This window comes from Zeugodacus cucurbitae, chromosome 4 (assembly GCF_028554725.1).
Source record: "Zeugodacus cucurbitae isolate PBARC_wt_2022May chromosome 4, idZeuCucr1.2, whole genome shotgun sequence".
In the NCBI taxonomy this organism is placed as follows: Eukaryota; Metazoa; Arthropoda; class Insecta; order Diptera; family Tephritidae; genus Zeugodacus; species Zeugodacus cucurbitae.
The window spans coordinates 73,679,925-73,703,643 of record NC_071669.1 but is presented as its reverse complement, the minus strand read 5'-3'; the positions used below and the strand labels follow the sequence as shown (position 1 = coordinate 73,703,643).

Below are 23,719 nucleotides of genomic sequence, written 5' to 3'. Positions count from 1 at the left end.
AAACGAAGTATTGATTATTTGTTGTGATATCATTTATTGATCATAATTGAAATAGTGTTTACATTTTTAATTCAAAATTATTTGTAAACACGGCATGTTATAAGTTATTTTCAGATTATTATTTTTTTTCTATATTATGTGGATAAAGAGAAGTGGTCCAGTGATCAGTTTTCAATTTTTCCACTTTTTAAACATTTATATATTTTTAATATGTGAGAGATGTTAATTGAAATTTAAAACTACAAACGTGGTATTTGTGTTATTAAGAGATTAAGCTGTAAGGTCTTTTTTAGATACTTTCTCATCTGTACAGCTTTCATCGCCTTCAGCCACGTCGGCTTCACCACCAGGCCCACCTTTACCTGATGAACGGCGGCGTTTACGGTTTAAACGCCATGGTCGTATAGGAAACTTCAATGCCGGTAATTGCTCCATGCCAAGAACTTTGTAAATTTGCCTGAATGCAATATAACGTAAAAACAATTGTGCTGACACGGTTAGATCTTCGCGTTGCTGTTTTGTCAAATCATGCAAAGCATCTTGAGCTTCCTTTTCGCATGGGTCTAAAAGTCCTGGCCCATTAATAAGAAATCCAGAAGCCAAGGCCTCCATTATACGACGAAGACAATCACCTGGAGATATTGGGAAACCAGCCGATGAGATCACTTTTTCAACTAATAATTCTAGGGACCACTGTGGCAATGCCTGCCACGACTGAATGCGTTGACAAAGATCTCTCAATATGCGTATTACCATTACACACGATTGAAGGCCCGTGGCACGGGCTTGGAACCACTTGGCGTGACGCAGTTCAGCTAAAGCCTTTAAATAGAACAAGTTTGGATTTATCAAGTACAGTTATTTCTAATTTGAGACTATTTTGCAGAGATCATACCCTGAGACACGGTTCGCGCGGCAGTAGTGCGAGATCTCCTGTTCCTCCATTAACGTTAGCCGCATCATTTTTGCCTTCTTGAGAAGCTTCGCGCAGTAAGGGCGACGTAAGTGAAATCTTAACGGACACTACGTCATCACGCACAATTACAGCCGAGTCTTGAGCCACAACTTCAACAACATATTCAACAGGATTATCGCCTAAAAGCAAAACGAATTTAATTAACAACTTTCGGAAATCTCAATTGAAAGAAGCAATAAAGGCTTAATTGCAGACACATTTTTAGTTGCAAATCAAATGTTTGAGTTTCTTAAATAATATGGGTTGAAAGTGACAAACATGTCCATCATTTATCATTTAACTATAATTGTACAATTTGTAGTATAAACTTGTCACTTTTACCAATATTCACATCATTAAGAAAGCATATGCTTTAACCTTTGTGTGGCTGTGACTTTTTAAATACTTTCATTCATTGTTAAAACAATATAATTTTTTTTGCATTAAAACGACCTCTGTTAATTGATGGTGCATCTTCTTTAGTATTAATATGCCTCTGTTAGGACTCATGCACTCAAAACATTCAACGGTATCAGTAAAATTCTTAATTTCTAAAAAAATAAATAAATATTTTTGTTAAGTTAATTCTTTTAAAAACAGTTTTTACAGTTTTCACCGTGATCTAAGTTCTAAACTACCTATTAACGAGAGACGGCCACATAAAGGTTAAACGTTCGAATTTAAAATTCCATTGCATAAAGCATCCCCAGTAAGCAGAGGTACAAAGCATAAATTAGGCGGATTTTAATCTTCAGAGTATCCGAAAAAAAAACGTAATGAATAAATATACAACTTTCAATACAGGCACATTCTGCTTTTGCACCTCTCTTTACATTGTAGCACTTTTGCTATTCTCTTATATATCATTAATATTCTTAAAAACTTTGACCGAAACTCAATGCCAAGTGACGCCGCGACGTATATTATAATAGGAATTTGCATCTTTGGACAGCTAGACATTGTACCGTGTATAACTCATTGTATGCCCTAGCGGTGGACAATTGTTTAGAAACTTATAGGTTTCAGATGATCAAGTATCTTCTTATACACTGGTGTATTTTATATACGATAAAACACCGGCGTAACTGTCATTTATGTTTCGGTCACAATTTTCTCATATCGAACCACGTCTTCTTGATATTTGATACACACAAAACGGCTAGCCAACAGCGAAAGGTTGCTATTCGTGACAACAAACATAAAACAACAAGAACTGCAACTAAAGTATGCATATCAAATTCACTTAATTTGGAAAGGTCTGACCGTTTTGTTTGTGTAGCTATTTGAAGAGCTTTGTTTCATATGTGAATTCACCTTAGAATTTATAACGAAAGGATTTTATTTACACAAAGTTAGATTTGCTTGTAAAAACTGGGTATAGAAAATCGCGATTTATAAGGATGAAACGAGAAACTCATGTATGTATCTAGTTAATAACAATAGCATTATGTTGGTCCTAAAACTTTGTATAAATATATTCCTTTATTTGGGCCACTCGCACATAGGCGCAGAGTACATTTTACCGTTCAATTTCCAGTCCAGCAACAAACAGCGCAATAAAAGAAAGATACTATGAAGGAGGAGTACCCGTACGCGTACCCGCACCACAATAAAAGTGAAGTAGAGTGAAGTTGAATGTCCTGTTCACAAACCTCAAATAACCAATCTCAATGGGACAATGGCATGTATATCCGGTGAAGAGCTGAAAACACCAACAAATAGGTTTTAGTTCGTTCATATCCCTTTGCTGTAAACAATACGTATGCGGATATGCATAACTCCACCAAAACACCATTTTTCATTTGTTTTCACTTTTTCCATACAAATTGCCTTGCTTTGTTTGCAAATAATAATATCCGTACATATTTTTTTATTAATTGTTAATCGTGCAAAAGTCCATTCATGTTATGCTTATTGTATTGAAAATTGAAATTGTATAAACTTTGGTATTATTCATTAAGACATGAAATTAACCAATTTGTATCAATTCATCGATTAGCGGTTGTTCAGAACACAGCGTCGAAAAAGTACGTTTTCAATTTAAGCTATTTCTTTGGAAAAAGTTACCACCCAGTTTTTCTGATTTCACACCAAAACTATTAGAATTCATATAGCTTGGCGTAATCAATCAGAAATACTATATACTTGTTACAAATATGTATTTTTTTCTCGGAGACGAATCAAGCAATTTAAATGACCTTTTTATGGCTTTGACTTTCGTACAAATTTAATTATAGAAAATATACTAAATAATACATACATGGGCATGTGTAGACACGTATTCATTGAAGCAATGCAATGTAGGTCATTCAAACTTGAAAAATTCATATCCATAAAAATATACAAATGCATAATATACTGTATGCAATCCTTCATGTGTGCACTTACCTGCCACTTCCTTTAATTTGGATGGTAATTCAACGGCAACACGTTTTAGTAATCCAACAGTTGGCTTCTCAGAACATAAAACTACCAATTCAACTGCATTATCACCCTGTAATAAAAGCCCTTTGGCCAAAAATCCGACTCGCATTACACCCTTAAGAATGCGTACATTTCCACTATCAGCCTCCTTTTGGAATGATAACATTTGATTATCGCGCCCGTCCTTCACTTGAGTACTCTCCAGTTTCTCCTTTTTATTAGCTGCGCCCTTTTCATCTGAATTCTCGGCAAGTTTATCTGAGACAAATTTAAGAGCACGTTCAGTGTGTGATACGATGCGTTGGATGGTTTGCAACTCTTCCTCTTTAGGATAAATCTCTGCGTGGCGGGCAATTGCATGACGATCGTCGGTGCTTTCAGGACGACGTATGCTTCCTCCCCCACCCGGCATCATTCCAAAGAATGGTGGTGGACCATTGCCCATGCGACCTCCAAATCCACGTTGAGCACCTTTAATTGAATTGACGAAAAAATTAATTTTGAAACTTTTACACAAAATAATTAATTGCGAGTTTTTACCAGCAAAGCTACGTGCCAACCAGTTGCTGTAATCGTATTCGTCATCGTACTGTGCCCGGCGACGTTGTTCATCCCAATACATTCCGCCACTATTCTCATGTTCATCACCGAAGCCAACATTGCCACCTCGGTGCGATTGCATAAGAGCACGCTGGGCACGTGCTTCGGCTAGTCGTCTTTGACGTGGAGTGGGCTTAAAGTCGACCACCAGATCTGGTTGGACTTTCCGTTTATATTGTAGGCGATGTCTGCGGCCTTTCATGTGCATCTCTTTTGCATTTGGGTCGTTAAATTTACAATCACACAGTTTACAATTGAAACTAAGTATCTTCCCTTCATCGTCCTTAATTTCTTCAATGTACTCGCCGCCAACTGGTTTGATATTGTCAGTGTTTTCTCCGGATGCAACACTATCATCTTGATTATCTGAATTATATTAATTATTTTTATATGTATCGTCTATTATATATAAATATTATAATACCGTTTTCGTTGACACTGGTATTTTCGCCTTCAACGTTCTCTGTATTTTCAGTGGAGCCACTGGCTGGGACGAAATTAATTTTTGACAACTTCTTTGGCTCATCTGGCGGAATCGGTTTGCCAAGTTTCTGATGAAGTTTAACCACTTTTTGATGTTTAGCGCCACGTACATGGGCGGCATAGGCATCGGTTCCAGTGCACGTAACATCACAAAGCTCACAATGATAATTATTGCCACGATTTTGAGCTGCAGTTTGGGCTGAGGCCTGCATTTTCAAAGATGCCTCCCGCTTTTTGTGTTTTTGACCTTCCAAATGTTCACGATAAGTTTGAGGTCCCGCACATGAGATCTTGCATACTTCACAGTAATGTAGTTGTTGCGGCCGCGGTGGAAGTTTGATGCGTGGGCGTGATGCATTTGCTCCTCCAGTTGCAGCACCTTTTGGAGCTCTATACTGCCAACTGTTGGCTGGAGCACCATTTGCATTCGGTTTTACACCGCCGGTTTGATGTTGCTGTTGAGCAACATACATCGAAGCTGCACTATAAAGAGCAGACTCGTAATTACTGTACGCATTAACAGCCGTAGCAGTAGTAGCTGCTGGAGTGGCTGCTGTTTTAGCAGCTCCATTTGTTTTATCTTTAACACCAGTGGCTTTTGAACCAGCATTTATATTTTTAACTGGTGGAGCCGAATAATGCGTCTTACTGACTGTAGCTGCTGGTACCGTGTTGTAGCTAGCTGACGCTTGTTGATAAAATGTTTTCGATGCGTCATATGCAGGAAGTGTACGACCGTAGTCGCCGTAACCTGCATAGCCGCCAGCTCCCGAAGCGCCAGCAGCTGCATAACCACCCTGACCAGCAGCAGCAGCAGACTGATACGCAGCAGCGTTAGCATAAGTGGCATTTGTTACAGCTGGATAAGATACCTGTCCTGGATTGTATCCGGCTCCTCCTGCACTGTATTGAGTTCCGCCATAACTAAACCCAGCATAATTATTATTAGCCATTATATGCTACTATTAAGAATCAAGAAAACCTAAAAACGTTTCAAAAGAAAAATCAATAAGTGTGACTGCCGCAAATTGATTGAAAATCCAGATACTTACCTGAAAAGTTAATCTTAAAAACTTGACAACGAATACTCGCCACCAGTTTGAGAAATTTCTTGCTTAGAACTAATCAATTATCGTAAATGTTTAGATTCTATCTTTCGTGTAGATATTTATATCCAAAGGAGTAGAATTGCGTTTCTGAAAGATGAAAAATATTTAATCGACGCGTCATTTGCCGAAGAACATCTAGGGGTTGATCGGCACATTTTTGCATTTCAAAATTGTATTTTTTAAACTCAGATCAATTACAATTAAGCAAACCAAACAATAAAAGAATAAAAATATATTTAAGAAATAAAATATCTTTGAAATATTTATAATTTTATGTCAATTACCAGCAATTTTCACTTAAATATTTCAGGAAAAATCTCCGCACAAGTAGTGAAAAATTGTCGGAAGTGCACGAATGAATTATCGATTATTTTATAATCGATGTAGCATCTGATCAACATCTAGAGTGGCCTCGTTCATAACAATTTATATTTTATTGAGTTTAAATAAATTAACTTAAAATTGCAAATATAAATGTTTGATAAATAGTAAATTTTTGGCATATAAACATTAAAGATTTACAAAATATTTCTACAGTTTTATCAAGTTCATCCCCTATTGGTGCCAACTGAATTCTCAGATAAGAAGCATACACCACAAACTTAAAGATATATCAAATTGACAAATAATCAGTTCAGCAATTTAAATTAAATGATTTACAAATTGTTTGATTTGTTTTAATCTTATCCCAGTTTTCGATAATTAAATATAAATATTTCGATAATTAAATCATTTGTTTTAGTTCATTAAGAGACATTAATAGTGAGCTAAGCAACACTGGTTTTGCCTCCGAAAAGGAATAATAAGAATGTGAAAAATATTCTTATTGGACTCTCGTGGTTTTTTTAAAGCTTAGAATTTATTTTTATTATGGAAAAAAACTGAAGTGACTATAATTTTTAAAGTTTGTGACGATCAAAGTGAAAGGCAGAAATATAGATTAAAAGATATTTGAATAATCAGTCTGCCTGTAGTTTTATAAAATTACGCGCTTCCCAACAATTTCGGTCGCATGCTGCGTAACTGAAGGTGAAGACGATTTGCACTTCTACTGCCATTGCTATATTATATTATTATAGAATTTTTGCTGGCAGAGTGCCTAGCAATATCTGTAAAGCTGGACAAGCTGGAAAGAAAGGTGAAACTAACGAATATCACAAACTTAAGCATTGACGATGAGGAATTTATCTACAATGTCAGCGGTGACATTGAGCACTTTATAAACCAAAGGCATAGTTCTAGGTGAGTAGAACGTTTGGCAATGTGTATAGCATATACTATGTATGGCTTGAAAGCTGAAAACCAAGGCGTTAAAAAGTTAAAAAATATAAAAGTTCATATAATTAACATTTGGATTCTATAGAAATATTAACAGTTTTTAAATTTTTCTTACGTTTGTGTATCATGAAATACCAAATGTACATATGCAAAAAGTTATTGTTGAAACAACATTAACCGGTTAGATTATGAATATTAAATGCTACATATTCCATCTGTTCTCTGATTTAATATCCAAAGATCCCTTTTAGAGCGTGAATGCCTAAGTATGTACATATTTATATTAATTTTGTTTTCAATGTATATTTCAGAGAAAGGTACATATGTGAAATATACATACCTTTCTTAGTAAATACCTTAGAAAATCGCGTTGCTCTCCAAATGATGGTTACTGGTTTTTCATCATCTCGCATTTTTCTTCACATTGTTGTCCTACTTGTGGTTGAATGAGGCGGTGAGTGGCTTTTCATTGGATATGATATTTTCCTAATGGAATTCGTTACGCGTTATACATAAACAAGTTTTAGTAACACAGTTATGTATGTACATATGCGAGGGCATCGCAATACGGAAGGCTGGATGTGAATCTAGTATCAAGTTAAAAGTAAATACTTTTATTTTAAAATAATTGCAGCATACACTTTCGGTACCAAAGACTAGTGTTACTTCATTATCTTATGCACAAGTAATTGTTTGTCTAAGAATTTGAAAATTTTCTAAACTTATACTTCCTTTCCCTTATAACGCTTTTAGCTTCTTTTGTAGCAAAAACATATGCAATATAAATACATATATCATCGTACTTCATTTGCAACAAAATGAAATGATAAAGATCCACACTGCTAATAAGTTTGGCACCAATTTTGCAGCAAAAAGGTTATTCTAATGCTGTAACGGTCTCCAGTTAAAACGTAAATGTTTGCGTTAATGAAGTTTTCCAATGATTTATTTGTAAACTCTTGATATTTTATTAATTTTAATAAAATGTTCTATTTTGAGTAAGTTTACATCCTTTGGAATCGAATTTGTAAATCACATATTCGATTACATACCATCCCTCTCACCACTTTTACTCATCACTGAAGTATCAACGTAAACTACTGCGTTTATTTTATTGCATAATATTCTCATACATATTTATTTTCTGATTTTTCTCTTTTCTCTTAACTTTTTGCTTTTTCTGGTTTGTACACTTCTTCATTGTTGTGAATAAAGCGTTTCGCACATTGACGCTTAACTACAATAAAGAAAAACATTAAAATAGGGGGGAGGAGGGAGGATTTGCCTTACTTTAGCCGTTGTGTTGTTGGCCAGTTTTTGCAATTTTCCTTTAGTACTGATTTCCTACAACAATATAATAATATACATTCCAGCATCTAAAACGCCACATTAATTATAAACATACATATGTATATAACTACTTTTTAGCGCTAGAAAATATTTGAATATAGTAAAAAATATAAAAACTGCAACTGCAAGCAAATGCGATATCAATTAAACATCTTCTAATCTAACTATGATCTGTAATGGACAAAATAATAGATGTGTACGGTTTTTACTTAATAACATGATAGTGGTTGTATTTTAAACAATTTTGTTTTAGTTAAATTAATGTTTTACGTAATTCAACCGAAATATATCAAAAATGTTTCATTCTGAATCTGAAAGAAGAAATACAATAGGACTAAATAATAGGTGTAAAATATATTCTTCTAAATAAAAACAAAAAAAATGTAGTTTGGTCGATGGGTTTTTAATAATCAGTATATCCTCCATGGTTTTCACCGGTTTTCCGATCGTATTCGGCATGGATTATATTAATTTTTGGTAAAATTTCAATGGGCTAGTCTCTTTGCTGTCAGACACTTTTGCTTATAATTTACAAATGGAATGTCTGTCAATCTTCTTTTAGGGCCACTCCACAAATTCTCAGTCAAGTTTAGATCAGAGTATCGGATAGGCCATTAAATACAGGTCACATTTGCATCCATGAACCACTCAGATACTAGCAATGATTCGTGTTTCAGGTTGTTAATTTGTTGATAACACCATCTCAGGGGCATGTAATTTTCAGAATATGACAGCATAATATTTTGCAAAATATCCCTGTACTCAATGACGATCATTATGACTTTTATCCAAAATAACGGACCAACACTTTGACAGGTGAACCATCCCTTTTTTGTGGTGTTTGTACATTCAAATTTGTTTGCCTTTTGGTCGACAAACAGTCCTTTTACAATCATTTCCACAATTATTAATCTTAACTTTAGCCCTTGATAAAATATTTCACCTTCAGTGGGTCCACATACATTTTTGTGTTCAGCGACAAAACTTTCCTCTTCTGTCTATCGACTTTCCGTAGAAGTATTTTTTTTTACTTTGAGTCAAATGTATAAAAAAATTTTCTTATAAAACCACTCTTATATTTCCCCTTCATCATAAATATATAAAAGTATCAAAAAAAAGTAACGGTTTTAATAATATTTGACAAAAAACAGTAATAGCTAAGCGAATAACTATTATTTTGTCCATGAGTGTATATTTATACCGTATTTAAGTATGCGTTCTTATACATATTTTGCAGTGTTCTACTTTTTCCACCTGTGAACAATTTTCGCCGTTTTCTTATACATCAGGCATGTGAGCAATTTCGCCAGCAGTACGATCTCTTCACTTTTTCAGTGGGACAGGGGCCATTCCGCCGCACTGTAGTCTGTTTTCGGAATCAATTATTGGATCCGAATAAATTTACAGAGTCAACGGCAGCAGCAAACTTTGAATCGTAAGTATGTACTTCACACTACGAACCGATACGTATATACATATGTATATAAGTATAAGTATAAGTATACATATGTATATAAGTATACATATATATATACATATAATGCTGTAGAACAAATTGGGAAGTTTCGCGACATTTATTCAGTTCGTTCGAAACGCTAGATAATTAATGCTTTATTTTGTTTCCTTACAATTTAGGCGAAAAAAGTCACCAGTGAAAAATTGGCGCAGTGAGCGAAAAGCTGACGGTACCACGAACGAAATAACTTCAGTTGCTAGACAGCACAAAAACACGCTTGTTAAGATGGGTGTGGAGAAAAATGGAAGCGAAACGCGTTGTAAGTCTATTATATGTATATTTATTTATTATAAATGTATGTACAATACATATTTATGGAATTATTTACTTATGTCAGATAAGTCGCTTTTAAATGATTATGTTCTCACTCCACACCTCTAATGGCAACCATAAATTTCTACATAAGTATAAATCCAAAATGTTTTTATTCGTCAAGTCATAGCATATCCAAAAATATAACAAAGCCGGCTAAATATATATGTATGTATATACATACACTCTCTCATATAAACATGTGTAACGTATAAATACATATATACACATAAACGCTTTTACATGCAATACGCGATTTGGACAGAGCGCTTTGCGGCAACCTATGATGAACTCCATTGCTGAGGCATTTTTTAAGTGTTTGCGCTACATAGTCAAATTCAAGGTCGCCATTCATATTTAGTTTTCGTCTTTTCTTTTGTACCTTCACTTCTTACTAAAGCTGTTTAACTCCCTTTTTACGCTCTGGCTTTCTGCGTATCGGCCAAAATTTTGTACGTGATGTCGCAGTTGCGTCTCAGGGTCGAGTAACCAGTTAGCCAATTCAAATGCCGCTCACCTCCCACCGCGCGCTCAACATAGGTCTCATATTTGACTTTTAGTTTCTTTGTTTTGGTTTATTTTTCCTTCGATGCGAGTGTTTGTATCTTTTCGGCGATTCTTTCATATTCATTTACATATATTGAGTAACAGTAAATATAATTTATTCACTAATTGAGTGGATGAAATATCAAAATAAATGAGTTAAAAATTTAATATAATTTTATATGTATTACTTTGAGATGAGAATAAAATGAAATTTTTGGTTTTACAAACCATAAAGCCAGTTTGTATTCTTGTAAGTCATTTAATAAACTCTTTTTAATTATAAACATAAATAATATCAACAATTTTTAATTGCGCTCGCTTCAAGGCCACTTCAGGAGAGTGAGCGCACTCTCTCTCTGGCTGTACAAATTAAAAGACAAAAACAAAATAAAAAAGAGCAACAAAACTATGAAATTTGGGTCAACATTTAATTTGTATTCAACAAGTATTTCCACATTAATACATTAAATGGATGCATACATGCATAGACATAAATTCGTATGTGCACATAAAACCAATTGATTAATTTTGCGTTATTTATATTTATGTATGCTGTGGTTAAAAACAGCTTATCCATGCGTAAAATGTTTTATTTTTATAATTACTACTTTAAACGTTCCATCATACGTAATATGCATATTTCTTGATACATTTCAACATACTTTCTGGATACCACTGTATACAACTAATTCAAATTTAGTTTTGTTTTTTTGTTGTTATCATTTCTAAAACACTGGCAATATTACTTTAATTATATTTGTAAAATATCGAAGAACTATTTTCTAAATATGTGATTCATCTCTCTTACAGTAATTAAAACGAACTCATTAGATCTCTACCGACCGCCAGCCTTAAGAAATTATAATCAAAGTGGCGCTTCGGTTGATGCTATAACCACAACTTATACACTCACTGCAGCGGCGGCAGAACGTCCTTTTACAACAACCGTGGCTGACAAATCAACTCTGTTATCTACCTCAATATCATGCAATAATTCTCCGACACATGCAAATGAGAACAACTGTTTCGATAATAATGCAATGACCTCGAGGTGCGTAAACGAGGGCCATGGCACAACAACGACAACGACACCTAGTACATCGGTAATCGCATTAGAGCCGCCAACAAGTGGCGGGGGTATGCCAACAGCGCCAGCGACTATCGCCGCCGTCAGTACCAGCGCTGCTCAGCAAAGGTAAACGAACGTAGTAACAGACATACAAAGCATACTCGCGAATCACACCAGCACACACGCACAACCATATTGCTGAAATTCCTCAACGAGTTTTGTGTGTAATATATGCAAATTAATATGTGTACAAAGAGTTTCAACAAAGGCAGGGAAGAGAGAATGCACAATAATTTCGGCATATCTATTTCGTTTGTTCATGATTATTATATTCAATATTTGTATATATAAATATATATAGTGCAAAGGGATTGCAATTGAGGCGCTCCAAAAATTGTGGGAGTTTCTTGATGATGTCTAAATTTCCCAAATTATCTGGAAAACTGGGAAATAGCATTCACATAGTATAGATAATTATGAAACTGAACTAAACTCAATTCAACTTTAACTATAATTTATGTTAAGGAATAAGATTTCCTCTGCTGACATATTCTGAAGCTTGTTTATACCTCATTCTTATATTTAAATGGTTCTTCAAATTACCCTGAAACTCACTAATTCGTCCACCCAATTAAATTTGAAGATACTTAAAATATTTGCCTTAATAATCATTATTTCAATAACGGTAATATGACTGAAAATATTGCAAACGCAATTTTGCTGAATACTTTTAACACGCATTTTGCAACAATTACTCAATATTATTACAATAACTCAATATTTGTTACTATCGTACAACTGAAATCCCAAGCGTATGTGAGCAAAACTACGCTCCAGTACAGGTCTAGCCGCTAGCTGCGCTATGAGTAGCAAGAAGTTACCTCATCGCAATCCAACGTGTTTAACTAGTTTTGTTGCATTTTACGGAGTTCTTTTGTGACTTACATGCCATTTTGTTTTGCTCCTCTCTTTCTTAGTTTCGTGTGTATGTATAGGTAGCTGCATTTATGTTCAAGTGATTCGTTCACCTGTCTGCCGCACATCCATTCACCTACTTACCCCGAAACACGCAAACATACATACACATATACACACATACTTATAAATAAATAAATGTTGATTGAATTTCAACTACAAGTATAAACATCCAGCGGCTGGATGTTTTATAAACATATGTAGATATAAATATACATAGATATTTCATGATGTGTGTGTATGATTTTGCTCATTGCGTTTTTGGGTTTTTTGCTGTATTACAACAATAAACCATTTATACGTATTTACTTTACTTCATATGTATGTACTTTGTTTTGTAGGCAATCGTCAGCTGTGAGACGTGAACGTCGACCAGATAGAGCGGTGTATATTCCAAGGGCACGACGCAGTCAAACTACCCCGCCAACGACGCCAGCAGCTACAGCTGTCGAAGTAACAGTGTTACAACAACAACATAGTAAAACAAATGCTATCACACCATCGGCTGCTTCGTTAGCTCCGACGCCACCAACGACAGTTTGTAATAATAACAGCAACAATAGCTGCGGCGGCAGTAATCAGCAGCGATTGGCAATTACTCCGCCAGTACACATTACAGCGTCGACCAAGCTAGACGATATATCAGGAGACAAAAGTGCAGGTATAGCAGTTGCTTGCGCCGGAAAGAAGACGAAATCATCTACGGTGAACAATCGTGAACGCAGAGAACGTTCTAAAAAATCGACTCCGCTCGCTGAGTCACAAGAGGCGAAAATATCAAAATTATCATTGGAGAGAATCGAAACAAAAATAGTACGGAACGGACATGATTCAATAGCATATAGCAGCGATACGCGAGAAAATCAAGCTGGTTTGATAAGTCAACAAAAACAACTGCATTTGAATAGTGATAATTTACGAAATATCTTGTTACTCGAACAACAATCAGCAGAAGAACTTCAAACTAAAGCGGAGACCTTTATTAACAACGAAATGAATTCGAATTCAAGCAGACGAAACAAAGTGAAGCAAAGTAATACTGAAAATGCAAGCAAAGTGCAGAATTTACGTATCGAAGATGTTGCATCAACAGAAAACGGCACAAGGAGCACAACTAAATGTGATGTGGAAGCACAAGAGTTCCAGCGAGCATCGAAGGTAAATTAAAGTGCCACATTGTTGTGTAGCATTTCTATATATATGTATGTATATACTTATGTATATAAGTACAGTGATTAAGAGTGCAGTGTAAAATGAACAATTAGTTACATTAATCGGTTTATTTGCGCAAAGTAATTCATAAATTGAATACTAGTGTCTAATTGCAGGTTTACTAACTAACTACTGTAATTTGTATTATGTATAGCGGTTTAATTTCGCACAAGTAACTGGCAAATTTATTGAAATGTGTATAAAAATTAATGTGAAGTGAAATTCTTTGACATCGTAAGATTTTTTGTGATCGAACAGGTGTAAATACATAATAGACATAACGCCAAGCAAAGTTAAGAGAAGCAACAAGTTCAGAAAATATAGATTTTTAGCCAATTTGTATATTTTATATATGTAATTTATATGATTTATTATTTGCAGGAAATAAATCGTAGTAATCGACGGATCATTAAGCAAACATTCGTCTCAGATGTACTTGAAATTCCCGAAAAAATCGAAAATGACAAGGAATTTAATCAAAGGAGTTCAAATAATATCATTTCACCAACAAACCGATCTGGGGTAGACAGTACTACTGAAGAGGAGGAAGAGGACGACTGGGAAACTATGTTCGATGATAGCGGAGAATGTTTAGATCCGAAAATCATGCAAGAACTCACAGCTTCGGTGGGCAAAGTGAAGATCGAGTTACCCAAAATGGATTATAGTGTAAATATTTGTCTACGTACACACCAATTTATATATTTTATTAATTAATAATTTTTATTTTATATGCAGGCATATCTTACAAAGCAGTCTATACTCAACGATGAAGAATTTCCACACGTACTTGAAGTATCAAACTTCCCTGTTGAATTTAAAAATCACGACCTACTTATGGTTTTCTCACAATACAAGGAATCTGGTTTCGATATTAAATGGGTGGATGATACTCATGCCTTGGCTGTGTTCAGTAGTTCCCGAATAGGTGAGTTTATTGGGTCAATCCCGGAAAGCACGGAAAGCAGAGGATTTTACAGATATTTATGAATGTATTTGTTTTAAATAGCTGCTGAAGTTTTGACCATGGGCCATCCATTCGTAGTACTGAAACCATTAGCGGAAGCTACAATAGAATCTCGCTTAAAGGCTAAGAAATGTGCTGCATCCCTGCAACCATATCGTCAAAGGCCCGAGACTTGTGCGGCTCTGGCACGTCGTCTTGTAACTGGTGCTTTGGGTGTACGTCTGAAAACAGCTGCCGCAGAAAGAGAGAATGAAAAACGTGTATTACGTGAGGCCAAAGGTAAGCTTTGCATTTATTTTTGCTTATAACTGAAAGTGAAATGAAAGTACAATGTTTTTTCTTCTCTAATATTATAGAACGTAAGATGTTGGCAGCAAAACAACGTGATGAAATATGGGAAAGCTAGACATCAATGTCTGCAAGATATTTGTTATACTATTTCCTGCCTGCATTCTAAATAATTATGGACTATAAAGAAACAAAGAAAATCGTTTTAAATGCGATAAATAGCACTGGATATATCTTTTTAAAGATATCCCAATAAAATATTTAGATATAAGAGAGTAATAGAGAATTTGTAATTTATATATGATAAAGTTTCACAAGCAAGTGCAATAAATTTGCTCAAATTTGTGAGTACACAAGTAACAATTTGTATTAGATGACAATGTACTGAAAATTGCAATATTGATCACAAAATGCATGTATATTTTTGCAATTTTTTAGTGCGTAAATTGTAAGTTATGGAGAAGAGATCTATATAAAATCCATGCAATTTTTCGATGTAAGTGATTTTATTGTATGTATTTTATAATTGAGTAGTTATTTGTTTATAAGAGGATATTTTGAAAATAAATCGTGATAAAACCAAACCTATATTTTTATAATTAGTTATTAATGGGAATAGAATTCTCATATACAATTTGTTGATGTTTGTGAAATGGATGTGATATTTCTATCCGTAACGATTTTTTTTTTACAAAATATATTTTTATTGGCAGATTTATTTGAAGTTCTATTGAAGTTTGTGTGCTTTAGATTGTGCAATATTTATTTATTTTACAACAGGCTGGCAGCATAATTAAGTTTTTCACCTTGACAATAGATGGCGCTTCTCAACGAAACAGCTGTTCACCATCAGCTGTTCTTCATAAAAAAACACACGGCTCATATTAACATAAATTAAATAAATATGATAAAATCTAGTATATTTCGTGTGCTTCGTGAAAATCGATTAAGTATTCCATTATTACGTTCACTTCATCCTGTATTTACAGACACAGATCCAAAGAAAGACAAAGTCCATGGCAGTGAAAAGGATAAAGTCACTTCCTCAGCGGATACCAATTCTGAGCCAAAGGTAAAATAGTTTAATTATAAATATAATTATTGTGCTGTTTATTAACTATATATTTAGTTTCAACATACAGTAGCAGGTACCGTCAGTCGTAAATATCAAATTTTCGAAGATAAGGATGCGAATGAGATTTTTGACGTCGAAGAGGAGCGTTATCGATATCAAAATGAGCAGGAGCCAAAAGTTGCCGAACGCGACGAATACTTGGGACTGAACTTAAAACGTAATTATATCTTATTGCTTGAATATTGATTGATTGCGGATATTAAATGAGAAGCTTACAGATGGAAAACATGGTGTGTATGATGTAGAAGATTTGGTTGATGTATTACGAAAGGAAAATGCGGAAGATGTTTTTGTATGTTCTGTTCCTAAAGATTTAAAATATGTAGATTATATGGTAGTATGTAGCGGTCGGAGCTATAGACACATGCTGGCGATTGCGGAATTTGTGAGACATATTTACAAAGTAAAGCGAACAAAAGGAGAGATTTTACCAAAGATAGAAGGTGAAAATAGTCGACAATGGATGGCATTGGATTTGGGTAGATACTTTTTTATAATTCTTTAAATAATTAATAAAAAGGTATAAAATGTTTGCTTTAATTATTAAAGGTAACATTGCGCTGCATGTCTTCTCTCCTGAAGCTCGTGAACAATACGATTTGGAATCGCTATGGGCTATTGGAATTGAGTATGACAAAGAAACGCATAAACCACAGGACCCACTTGTCGAACTTTTTGAAAAACATTCAATTTCGCTGGGAGACACACATCGAACACTTGGTGATCACTGATACCCCCCCAATATACGTATGAATTCGTTGATTTTTTTAATATATGGTAGTAGTGTATATAATTCTTTATAGTATCAAAATAGTTACCAATTTATAAAATTATTTGAAAACTTTTTATGAAAATCATATAAACTTTGGAAAACAAAATGATCCTCTATTTTATCGCCATATCTTTTAATGAGGTAGTTCACACTTTTCTCGTGTATCAGCACAGCATTCCAACCAACATTTTTGGCAGCTAAGTAATCCGTAGTAGGTCCGTCGCCGATATGTAAGCATTCCTCTGGCTTTAAGTGATCCAAATCGGACAACTTCATGGCTAAATCGAATATTTCAGGACTTGGCTTTTCAACGTTGCTATCATACGAATTAATTGTAAAGTCAAAATAATGCTTAATTTTCAGATTACGCAATAGCGTGTCTAAGCGAGGATCAAAGTTTGATATGACGCCTAAAGCTATTTGTGACTTGTGACAGCGGTGGTTATCACCAACATCATTATCATTATGGTTTGTAGCGAGTTGTTGTTGCAAACGTAAATAATTTAGTAAATCTACACTGCCATTGCAATGCTGCCAACAAAGACTTGTTTTGTAAAGTTCGATCAGATGATTTGCTAAGCTACTTAATTTTTCTTCGGGTATCAATGAACCGCTGTCCGAAAACGTACCTAAAAATGTTTGAAATAATTATTTGAATCAAACGTGCACCTATTCAAAATTATTTCTCTAACTTACTGCCAATTAGCTGATGCCACCATTGCTGCCAGTTAATGCGAGAATTACGTCCGAAATTTGGATATTTCCTATTCATTGTGTACCTATATATATGTGTATATAAAACAAAAAAACGTATTAAAAATCATGCTTGAACAATTTGCTCTTACTTTACCAATTAGCCTTAAAATTTTGTGCGAGTTCAGCATTATCACAGAGTACACCGAAAAGTGCTCCTATCTCCCCATATTGTTTTCCAGGACTACCACGAAACTGCAGTAACGTATTGGTGACGTCGAATGTTATTAGACGTATACGACCCAAAGCACTTGACATAGTTATCGTTCGAAGGCAAAGTCTCCAGAATTACTTATGTACATATATTAAATTATTATTTCTACTTATTATTATTATCACGTACGCCGGCAATACTTATTCTATGTTATGGTATGCGATGCTATTCGATCGAGACTCTCTCTACAACTGTTTATGTGGCTGGTGTTCGCTTGCTCTGCAGCAAATCACATCGGCGTTTTGCTTTGGATTTGGATGTCTTATCAATGAAAACAAATGTTGATTTGCTCTTCTGACGATTAGCCCGTGGACGATTGGTTATCTATTCACATACATATTTACATATGCACATGATTATTTATAAAGTGTTGATATGTTTAGAAAAGTTAAGTCATGTACATATGTATGTATATTTGTTGTTTGTATTATGTTTATACTTTATTATTGTTCTATATATATCGAAAACTATAAGTACTATGTAGCTATTGTATATAAACATTTTTAAATCCTGAAACTCGAAAATTTTTAAAATTATCCTAAAGGCAAAACAAAAATAACAAACGGTTTTGTTTTTGTCTAATATTTACAAAAATCCGTCTTTCTACGATTTTAAGGGACTTCCTTTAAGTATAGAATAACGAATATTTGTTGTTGTAACCGAAATTTTTACAGTCGCGCTGGCCTTTGACTCGTTATCACTTCAATAATGCAGCAGTTGTATCAGTGTGACCACAAACACTAGCATGCTGCTACATACATATATATAAATTTTATATAAATTTACATTTCAAGATTTAAATGTTAGAATTTACTAATTTTAGTCGATTATACAGATGTTATCCTGTTGAAATAACTTTTAAATTTGTGTTGTTTTTATTTTATTTATTTTATTTATTTTCCATTCGTTAAATTGATCTATTTGCACACATATAGTAAATTAGTTGTATAGTATACGTTGCGCTAAAATCCCTGCATGGAATCATGAAGCCATCGTACTGCTTGTGTTTAATCACTTTGAAAACACAGCCTTTCAAGCATCATTATTGTAATAATAATTTATTTTCTACTGATCAACATAAAATGCCCACCCTTTACATTTACGAGTGAAATAAAGTAGAAACATCTGTACTTAACGATTGCATTGAAGTCAGTGGTCGTCAAACTTACACAATGAAGCGATTTTTGTTTAGACAATTGTCTCAGTAGTATATTTAACAGGTCCCGAAATTGCTCAGTTCGAGGGAGATTAGATCCATAACTGCTTTCTTAACAATCGCTTTGGTTAACAACTCGATTACATATAACTGTGTCTTTAAACGTGAACAAGCTCGTACAAAATAAAATAAAAAAAATATTATAACAAAAATTGAAAGTATAAAAAAAGTTTAACTTTTGGTCATTCTTACCATTTTTTAATGAAAAAAGCTTTTTTTATATTGTATGCAAATAAGAAATCCTATACCAATCAATAAATATTAAAGATCATGTACAATATTTTCTTATATGATGCTTATGAATCTTGTACATTCATATGGGCACGCGGCATATGTTTTGCTCGCTATGTAGTCACGTACACGCGCTCTGATTTAAATCTATTGTATTCATAAAAGTTTACGATTTGTTTAATATTTAATATTGTTTTTGTGGCATGTATATTTTCTGTGCCGTAATTAAGATTCATATTTATTTTCTGTTTATCATGTTGACTAAATTAATTTTTAAGGGGCACACCTAGTGTGATGGCCTAAAAAAAAAGGTGATTTTTGGGAATTTTTATAAAAAAAAAATACTTTATCAATTATTTCAATATTTTAAGAATATATTTATACATGTTTCAAGAATATACAGTGAAATTTTTGAAGAAAAAAATTAAATATTTTTTTAAGTTATAGTCGATCTCCAACGGCGCGAAAAAAAGGTCCTTCACTGCTGCAGTGATTCCGGCCTTCTCCGTAGATGAAATCTAAAAAAAAATTCTCGTTAAACTAGATAATATTGTCTACGATAAAAAAATCAAAAATTGACAATATGGCGGCGTTTAAAAAAACTAGTCGATTTTCACCCAAAATTTTGGTCGTTTTTGGCCTGCCAAAATTCGATTTTTTGATCAGATCAAAAATCGATAGGTCATTGTACGGAGAACTATATATAGAACATGTAAAAAAAGGCACTAGGTGTTCCCCTTAAAGTATTTGTGCAATGTTCAGCCTAAAAGTATGTTAAGTTTTTATTCAGAAATTAATTCCAGAGAACGTAAACAAAGAACGTATACTTAATTTTTGGCTAGTGCAGAGAACGTAAATGAAACGAGAAGGAGCAGATTAAACCAAATCTATTTTGGTGTTGAGTATTATATTTATATTACTCAATAAAAATCGAATGGTATTTTATTGAAAAATGACTTAGGTCTCGATTTTCAAATAGAAAGGGTTTAATCGAAAAATATGCTCTCGGCAGAAAAGTCTGTGTACAAAAATCTTACAGAAGTAAGCAGAATTCACAGATCAAACTCATTTGGCCGAATCGAATCGCACTTTAAAGCATTATAAACTGTAAATGAAATTGAATATGAACAGATCTAATCCTAAATAATATTCTTTGTGGCTTCTAGATATGCGCTGTTGGAACCATCACGATATAGTTAAATATGGGATTTAAATTGTCGCTTCAACGAAAGTATTTACAACATTGCAAATTGTCATAGTACTTTGACATCAGTGACGGAGTAATAATCGCCAATCTATTCAAAGTTCTGCTCGTGGCAGTCGAAATTCAGGTGTTTGCAGCTAGTCTTCATCAGCCTGTCATCGAATAATTCGTATGCATTAACTCATAACTTATGTGTATATTTATGGATATATTTACCTATGCTCATGCATATACATATGTATGCATGTGTGTATGTATGTGCAGGTATGCAACTAAGAAATAAATATTTCGGAATTTCTTATGGCTCAATCCACATATGAATACGTGTCAGTTTTATTAATGATCGTGGGAAGGGAATGTGCGATGACTACTCGCTCTCCATGCAGCCTGCCATGCACGTAATGAATTCATATGTGTTATACTCCTATATTAATGCCACTGTTAAGGTCGTTCTAATAATTTTTAGAAATATTTACTTCGAGAAAGTGGAGCATATTCAGATTTTTGAGGATCTACATATATAATAAGAAAGGTGTAATTTTCTATTGTCCGTACAGGAATACATATGTTTGAATCGGATTTTTTGTGCAAGAAGTCAGCAGACTTTCTATTAAAAAGTTGAATTCACTTCAGCTTAAATGTGATAAATAACGGAATTTATTGGTCTTCCCCATGTCTTTGCTTCTGTCAGGTGGTGCAAATCTTAAACTTTGAGGCATGTAGAGTTTGCTTCCGATAGTGAGCATTCCTTACCTAAAAACACCACTCTCATGTAAAGGTTCATTACCAACAAAAAAAGTAACACCTAAAAATATCAAAAAAAAAAAAAGTTGAACCAACCTAATGCGAGTTTCCAGGAATATCTGCGCGACGTTACGAACGCATGCCATTGACAATATTGTTGCGCGCACCTCTACAAGCGGTAATAAACGCGACAGTAACATTGATATGCCGAAAAGTTTCACGATTATGCGAAAATACTTTCTGAAAACCTCAACACAAAGCCAAGTGCATTCCTCATACAAAAAAAGCGGCCGAGTGGTAAGACATAACCAAAAAGAAGGCGCTAACAAAAGCGATTGTGATTTACAAAGCTGAAATAGTCAGTCCATGGTATATACGCACCTAAATATCGGTAGTTATGAAATAAAGCATGGTTGTCTATAGGACAAACCGACACGCATGAACCGTAAAAGCATGTGGCATGGGACTGAGGCTCAAGCTATTATTTGAGGAAAAGTGAAACTCTTTGATGAGTTTGAGTTTATTTTGGGGATGGGTCAGAATTATTTAATAAAGTTAGTAGGTGAGCTTTGCAATGAGAATGTAGCAAATTAAACGCTCGACCTTTCTCTAGTTATTAAAGCTTGGAACTTTGGAATCCTGACCCAATTCCAATTAGTCTGTTTTTTTTATTTGATTTCTGCAAGAAATACCCAGTGGTTGTGGGAAGTCACTTCGGATTGAACTTAAAATTTTGAGTAGAAGCAGAATACGTAACTCCAGCAATGGCCTTTACCTTACAAGAAATGTCGTAACTGTAAGTAACTGTTGAAAGTTGCAATCGGAGCTGGAACACATTCAGTCATAACCTGTAAGTTCTCAGAACTTCTTCACCTTTTGAAGACTAACAGGAAGGACTAATCCTCCGCATATACTGCATATTACATCAGATAAAGATATAATTCTAGATTACCAAGTCTACATCCTACATTCTACAGTTGACTGTTGATTCAATTTCGTTGTCGATATGTACATACTTGTACTCGTAAGTGGAATCTTCAAATAATTACAATCGATTACTGAACGTGTTCGACTTTGACTACCACCTTACTTACTAATTCCGTTCGCTTCGTTTAAACTTTCTAACTTTTCATTCTGATGTATCACGACTTTGGATGTGTATTGTTATTGTAGTTGCTTATGCCACGAGTGTTTGGCCGTTGCAGCGGTGCTTTTCCCGCACTCTTCCCGGTCTTCGGTCCTCGGTCTTCGCCTTTCGTACAAGTGCGAGTATTTGCATTGCTATCTGTCCTTTTGTTTCGAAGTTTGTCTGGCAATGTTACATAGATTGTTGGTCGTGGTGTCGGTCGGTCGGTCTGTTTGCTGCCGTCGCTGCACAGCCACATTGGAATGCTAAAGTAAATATAAAACTCAAACCGAAAAATGAAATCGCTGAATAAGGCAGAATGTAATTCCAAAGAAAAACATAAAAATAACAGAAACATAAATTCATTCATCCGAGGGGGTCTCCGTCTATGCGCCTCTGCGCCTCTGCTGCCGCTCTTCGCCTGTTGCCGCTGACGCAGCTCAGTTCACTCTGTGGAGTAACTCCGATAATTTGGAGTGTGTGCCTCTGCCTCTGCCTCCGCTTCGGCTTCTGCTTCAGCCTTGCTTGTGCTTTCTGTGTGTTTGTATGTATGTATGTATGTATGTGGTGGGTACGTGCATGAAACATGATCGGTTCGCGGGAATGGTGCCTTATGCACATACCGTGCGGTCATTTGGGGCAGAGTGGGGCAGATACGCTGAGTGTAGGGAGGCTCTCGAGTGTATGTGTGTTGTTGTTGTTGGCAGCAACAAAACCAGCGCCTTAGCTCTTTGTGTGCTGACGGCGGTGACGTTTATGTTGTTGTATTTTTGTTTTGGATTCTTTAAAGACTTCCATACGCTAACAAATATATGTACTTGTAGTTGTTGTTGCTATTATTATTGGCGTTGCTGTTGTTTCGATGGCATTCACCACGTTTGTTTTGATGCCGGAATGCGTTATCATATGACAACAACACGCCGGTATTTTTGTTGTTGTTATTTACAACATTTGCATCATGCCCCCCATCATTTCTGGGCAATGTGTTGCACTTACGTTTAGTGGGGGAGCCCACTGAATTCTGCTTTTAGCATTTGATGTAAAAAGTTTTTATTTATAGAAATTATTTTAGCAAAGCTTTGCTGAGGAAAACCGGATATTGTTGTTAGAAATAAATAAAAGTGTGAGGAAATGTAAAATGTCTTCGGATATAGTTCATTTTTGAGTGATATGTATTTATAACCCAACTTCTCTACCCCAATATCGAGCAACGCTAATATATTTAAAAGCTTTTATATTC

The 23,719-nt window shown here is 34.6% G+C and overlaps 4 protein-coding genes across 6 annotated transcripts; 2 read left to right on the top strand and 2 right to left on the bottom strand.

Moving 5' to 3' along the window:
• Nucleotides 1-14: 14 nt before the first annotated feature.
• Nucleotides 15-6,008, bottom strand: LOC105211064 (zinc finger RNA-binding protein 2). 2 transcript variants are annotated; one of them, XM_011182336.3, is made up of 7 exons: nucleotides 5,856-6,008; nucleotides 5,515-5,658; nucleotides 4,404-5,444; nucleotides 3,920-4,345; nucleotides 3,344-3,850; nucleotides 896-1,095; nucleotides 15-822 (listed from the first exon to the last, which is right to left on the bottom strand). In XM_011182336.3, exons 3-7 carry the CDS (start codon nucleotides 5,413-5,415, stop codon nucleotides 271-273), a joined length of 2,697 nt encoding a protein of 898 aa, XP_011180638.1. In that variant the 5' UTR covers nucleotides 5,416-5,444; nucleotides 5,515-5,658; nucleotides 5,856-6,008; the 3' UTR covers nucleotides 15-270. The 2 variants fall into 2 exon arrangements, 1 of the variants encoding a protein (XP_011180638.1); XR_003752453.2 differs by lacking the exon at nucleotides 15-822 and adding an exon at nucleotides 2,479-2,657 and having other exon boundaries at nucleotides 1,022-1,095.
• A 598-nt stretch (nucleotides 6,009-6,606) lies between these two features.
• On the top strand, nucleotides 6,607-15,668 carry Gidrp88_1 (uncharacterized protein DDB_G0290587). Of its 2 annotated transcripts, XM_011182388.2 has the most exons (9): nucleotides 6,607-6,813; nucleotides 9,437-9,634; nucleotides 9,835-9,974; nucleotides 11,384-11,768; nucleotides 12,959-13,775; nucleotides 14,211-14,498; nucleotides 14,568-14,757; nucleotides 14,839-15,075; nucleotides 15,153-15,668. In XM_011182388.2, exons 3-9 carry the CDS (start codon nucleotides 9,941-9,943, stop codon nucleotides 15,200-15,202), a joined length of 2,001 nt encoding a protein of 666 aa, XP_011180690.1. In that variant the 5' UTR covers nucleotides 6,607-6,813; nucleotides 9,437-9,634; nucleotides 9,835-9,940; the 3' UTR covers nucleotides 15,203-15,668. The 2 variants fall into 2 exon arrangements, with proteins under 2 accessions (XP_011180690.1, XP_054084832.1); XM_054228857.1 differs by lacking the exon at nucleotides 6,607-6,813 and having other exon boundaries at nucleotides 9,498-9,638.
• Nucleotides 15,669-15,912: 244 nt separating this feature from the next.
• Reg-2 (uncharacterized) lies at nucleotides 15,913-17,097 on the top strand. The gene is made up of 4 exons (XM_011182367.3): nucleotides 15,913-16,156; nucleotides 16,214-16,376; nucleotides 16,438-16,698; nucleotides 16,769-17,097. The coding sequence occupies exons 1-4, from the start codon at nucleotides 15,989-15,991 to the stop codon at nucleotides 16,948-16,950; spliced, it is 774 nt and encodes a 257-aa protein (XP_011180669.1). The 5' UTR covers nucleotides 15,913-15,988; the 3' UTR covers nucleotides 16,951-17,097.
• LOC105211080 (rhythmically expressed gene 2 protein) lies at nucleotides 16,498-18,002 on the bottom strand. The gene is made up of 3 exons (XM_011182355.3): nucleotides 17,842-18,002; nucleotides 17,688-17,770; nucleotides 16,498-17,620 (listed from the first exon to the last, which is right to left on the bottom strand). The coding sequence occupies exons 1-3, from the start codon at nucleotides 18,000-18,002 to the stop codon at nucleotides 17,034-17,036; spliced, it is 831 nt and encodes a 276-aa protein (XP_011180657.1). The 3' UTR covers nucleotides 16,498-17,033.
• Nucleotides 18,003-23,719: the final 5,717 nt, after the last annotated feature.

Coding starts and splice junctions, on each gene's coding strand:
- LOC105211080 (XM_011182355.3), bottom strand. CDS start 18,002: ATGTCAAGTGCTTTGGGTCGTATACGTCTAATAACATTCGACGTCACC. Junction 17,771..17,841: donor CAAAATTTTAAGGCTAATTG/GTAAAGTAAGAG, acceptor ACATATATATAG/GTACACAATGAATAGGAAAT. Junction 17,621..17,687: donor GTGGCATCAGCTAATTGGCA/GTAAGTTAGAGA, acceptor AAACATTTTTAG/GTACGTTTTCGGACAGCGGT.
- Reg-2 (XM_011182367.3), top strand. CDS start 15,989: ATGATAAAATCTAGTATATTTCGTGTGCTTCGTGAAAATCGATTAAGT. Junction 16,157..16,213: donor ATACCAATTCTGAGCCAAAG/GTAAAATAGTTT, acceptor CTATATATTTAG/TTTCAACATACAGTAGCAGG. Junction 16,377..16,437: donor CTTGGGACTGAACTTAAAAC/GTAATTATATCT, acceptor AGAAGCTTACAG/ATGGAAAACATGGTGTGTAT.
- Gidrp88_1 (XM_011182388.2), top strand. CDS start 9,941: ATGGGTGTGGAGAAAAATGGAAGCGAAACGCGTT. Junction 14,499..14,567: donor TACCCAAAATGGATTATAGT/GTAAATATTTGT, acceptor TTTTATATGCAG/GCATATCTTACAAAGCAGTC. Junction 14,758..14,838: donor GTTCAGTAGTTCCCGAATAG/GTGAGTTTATTG, acceptor TGTTTTAAATAG/CTGCTGAAGTTTTGACCATG.
- LOC105211064 (XM_011182336.3), bottom strand. CDS start 5,415: ATGGCTAATAATAATTATGCTGGGTTTAGTTATGGCGGAACTCAATAC. Junction 3,851..3,919: donor GTTGGCACGTAGCTTTGCTG/GTAAAAACTCGC, acceptor ATTCAATTAAAG/GTGCTCAACGTGGATTTGGA. Junction 823..895: donor CGCGCGAACCGTGTCTCAGG/GTATGATCTCTG, acceptor TTCTATTTAAAG/GCTTTAGCTGAACTGCGTCA.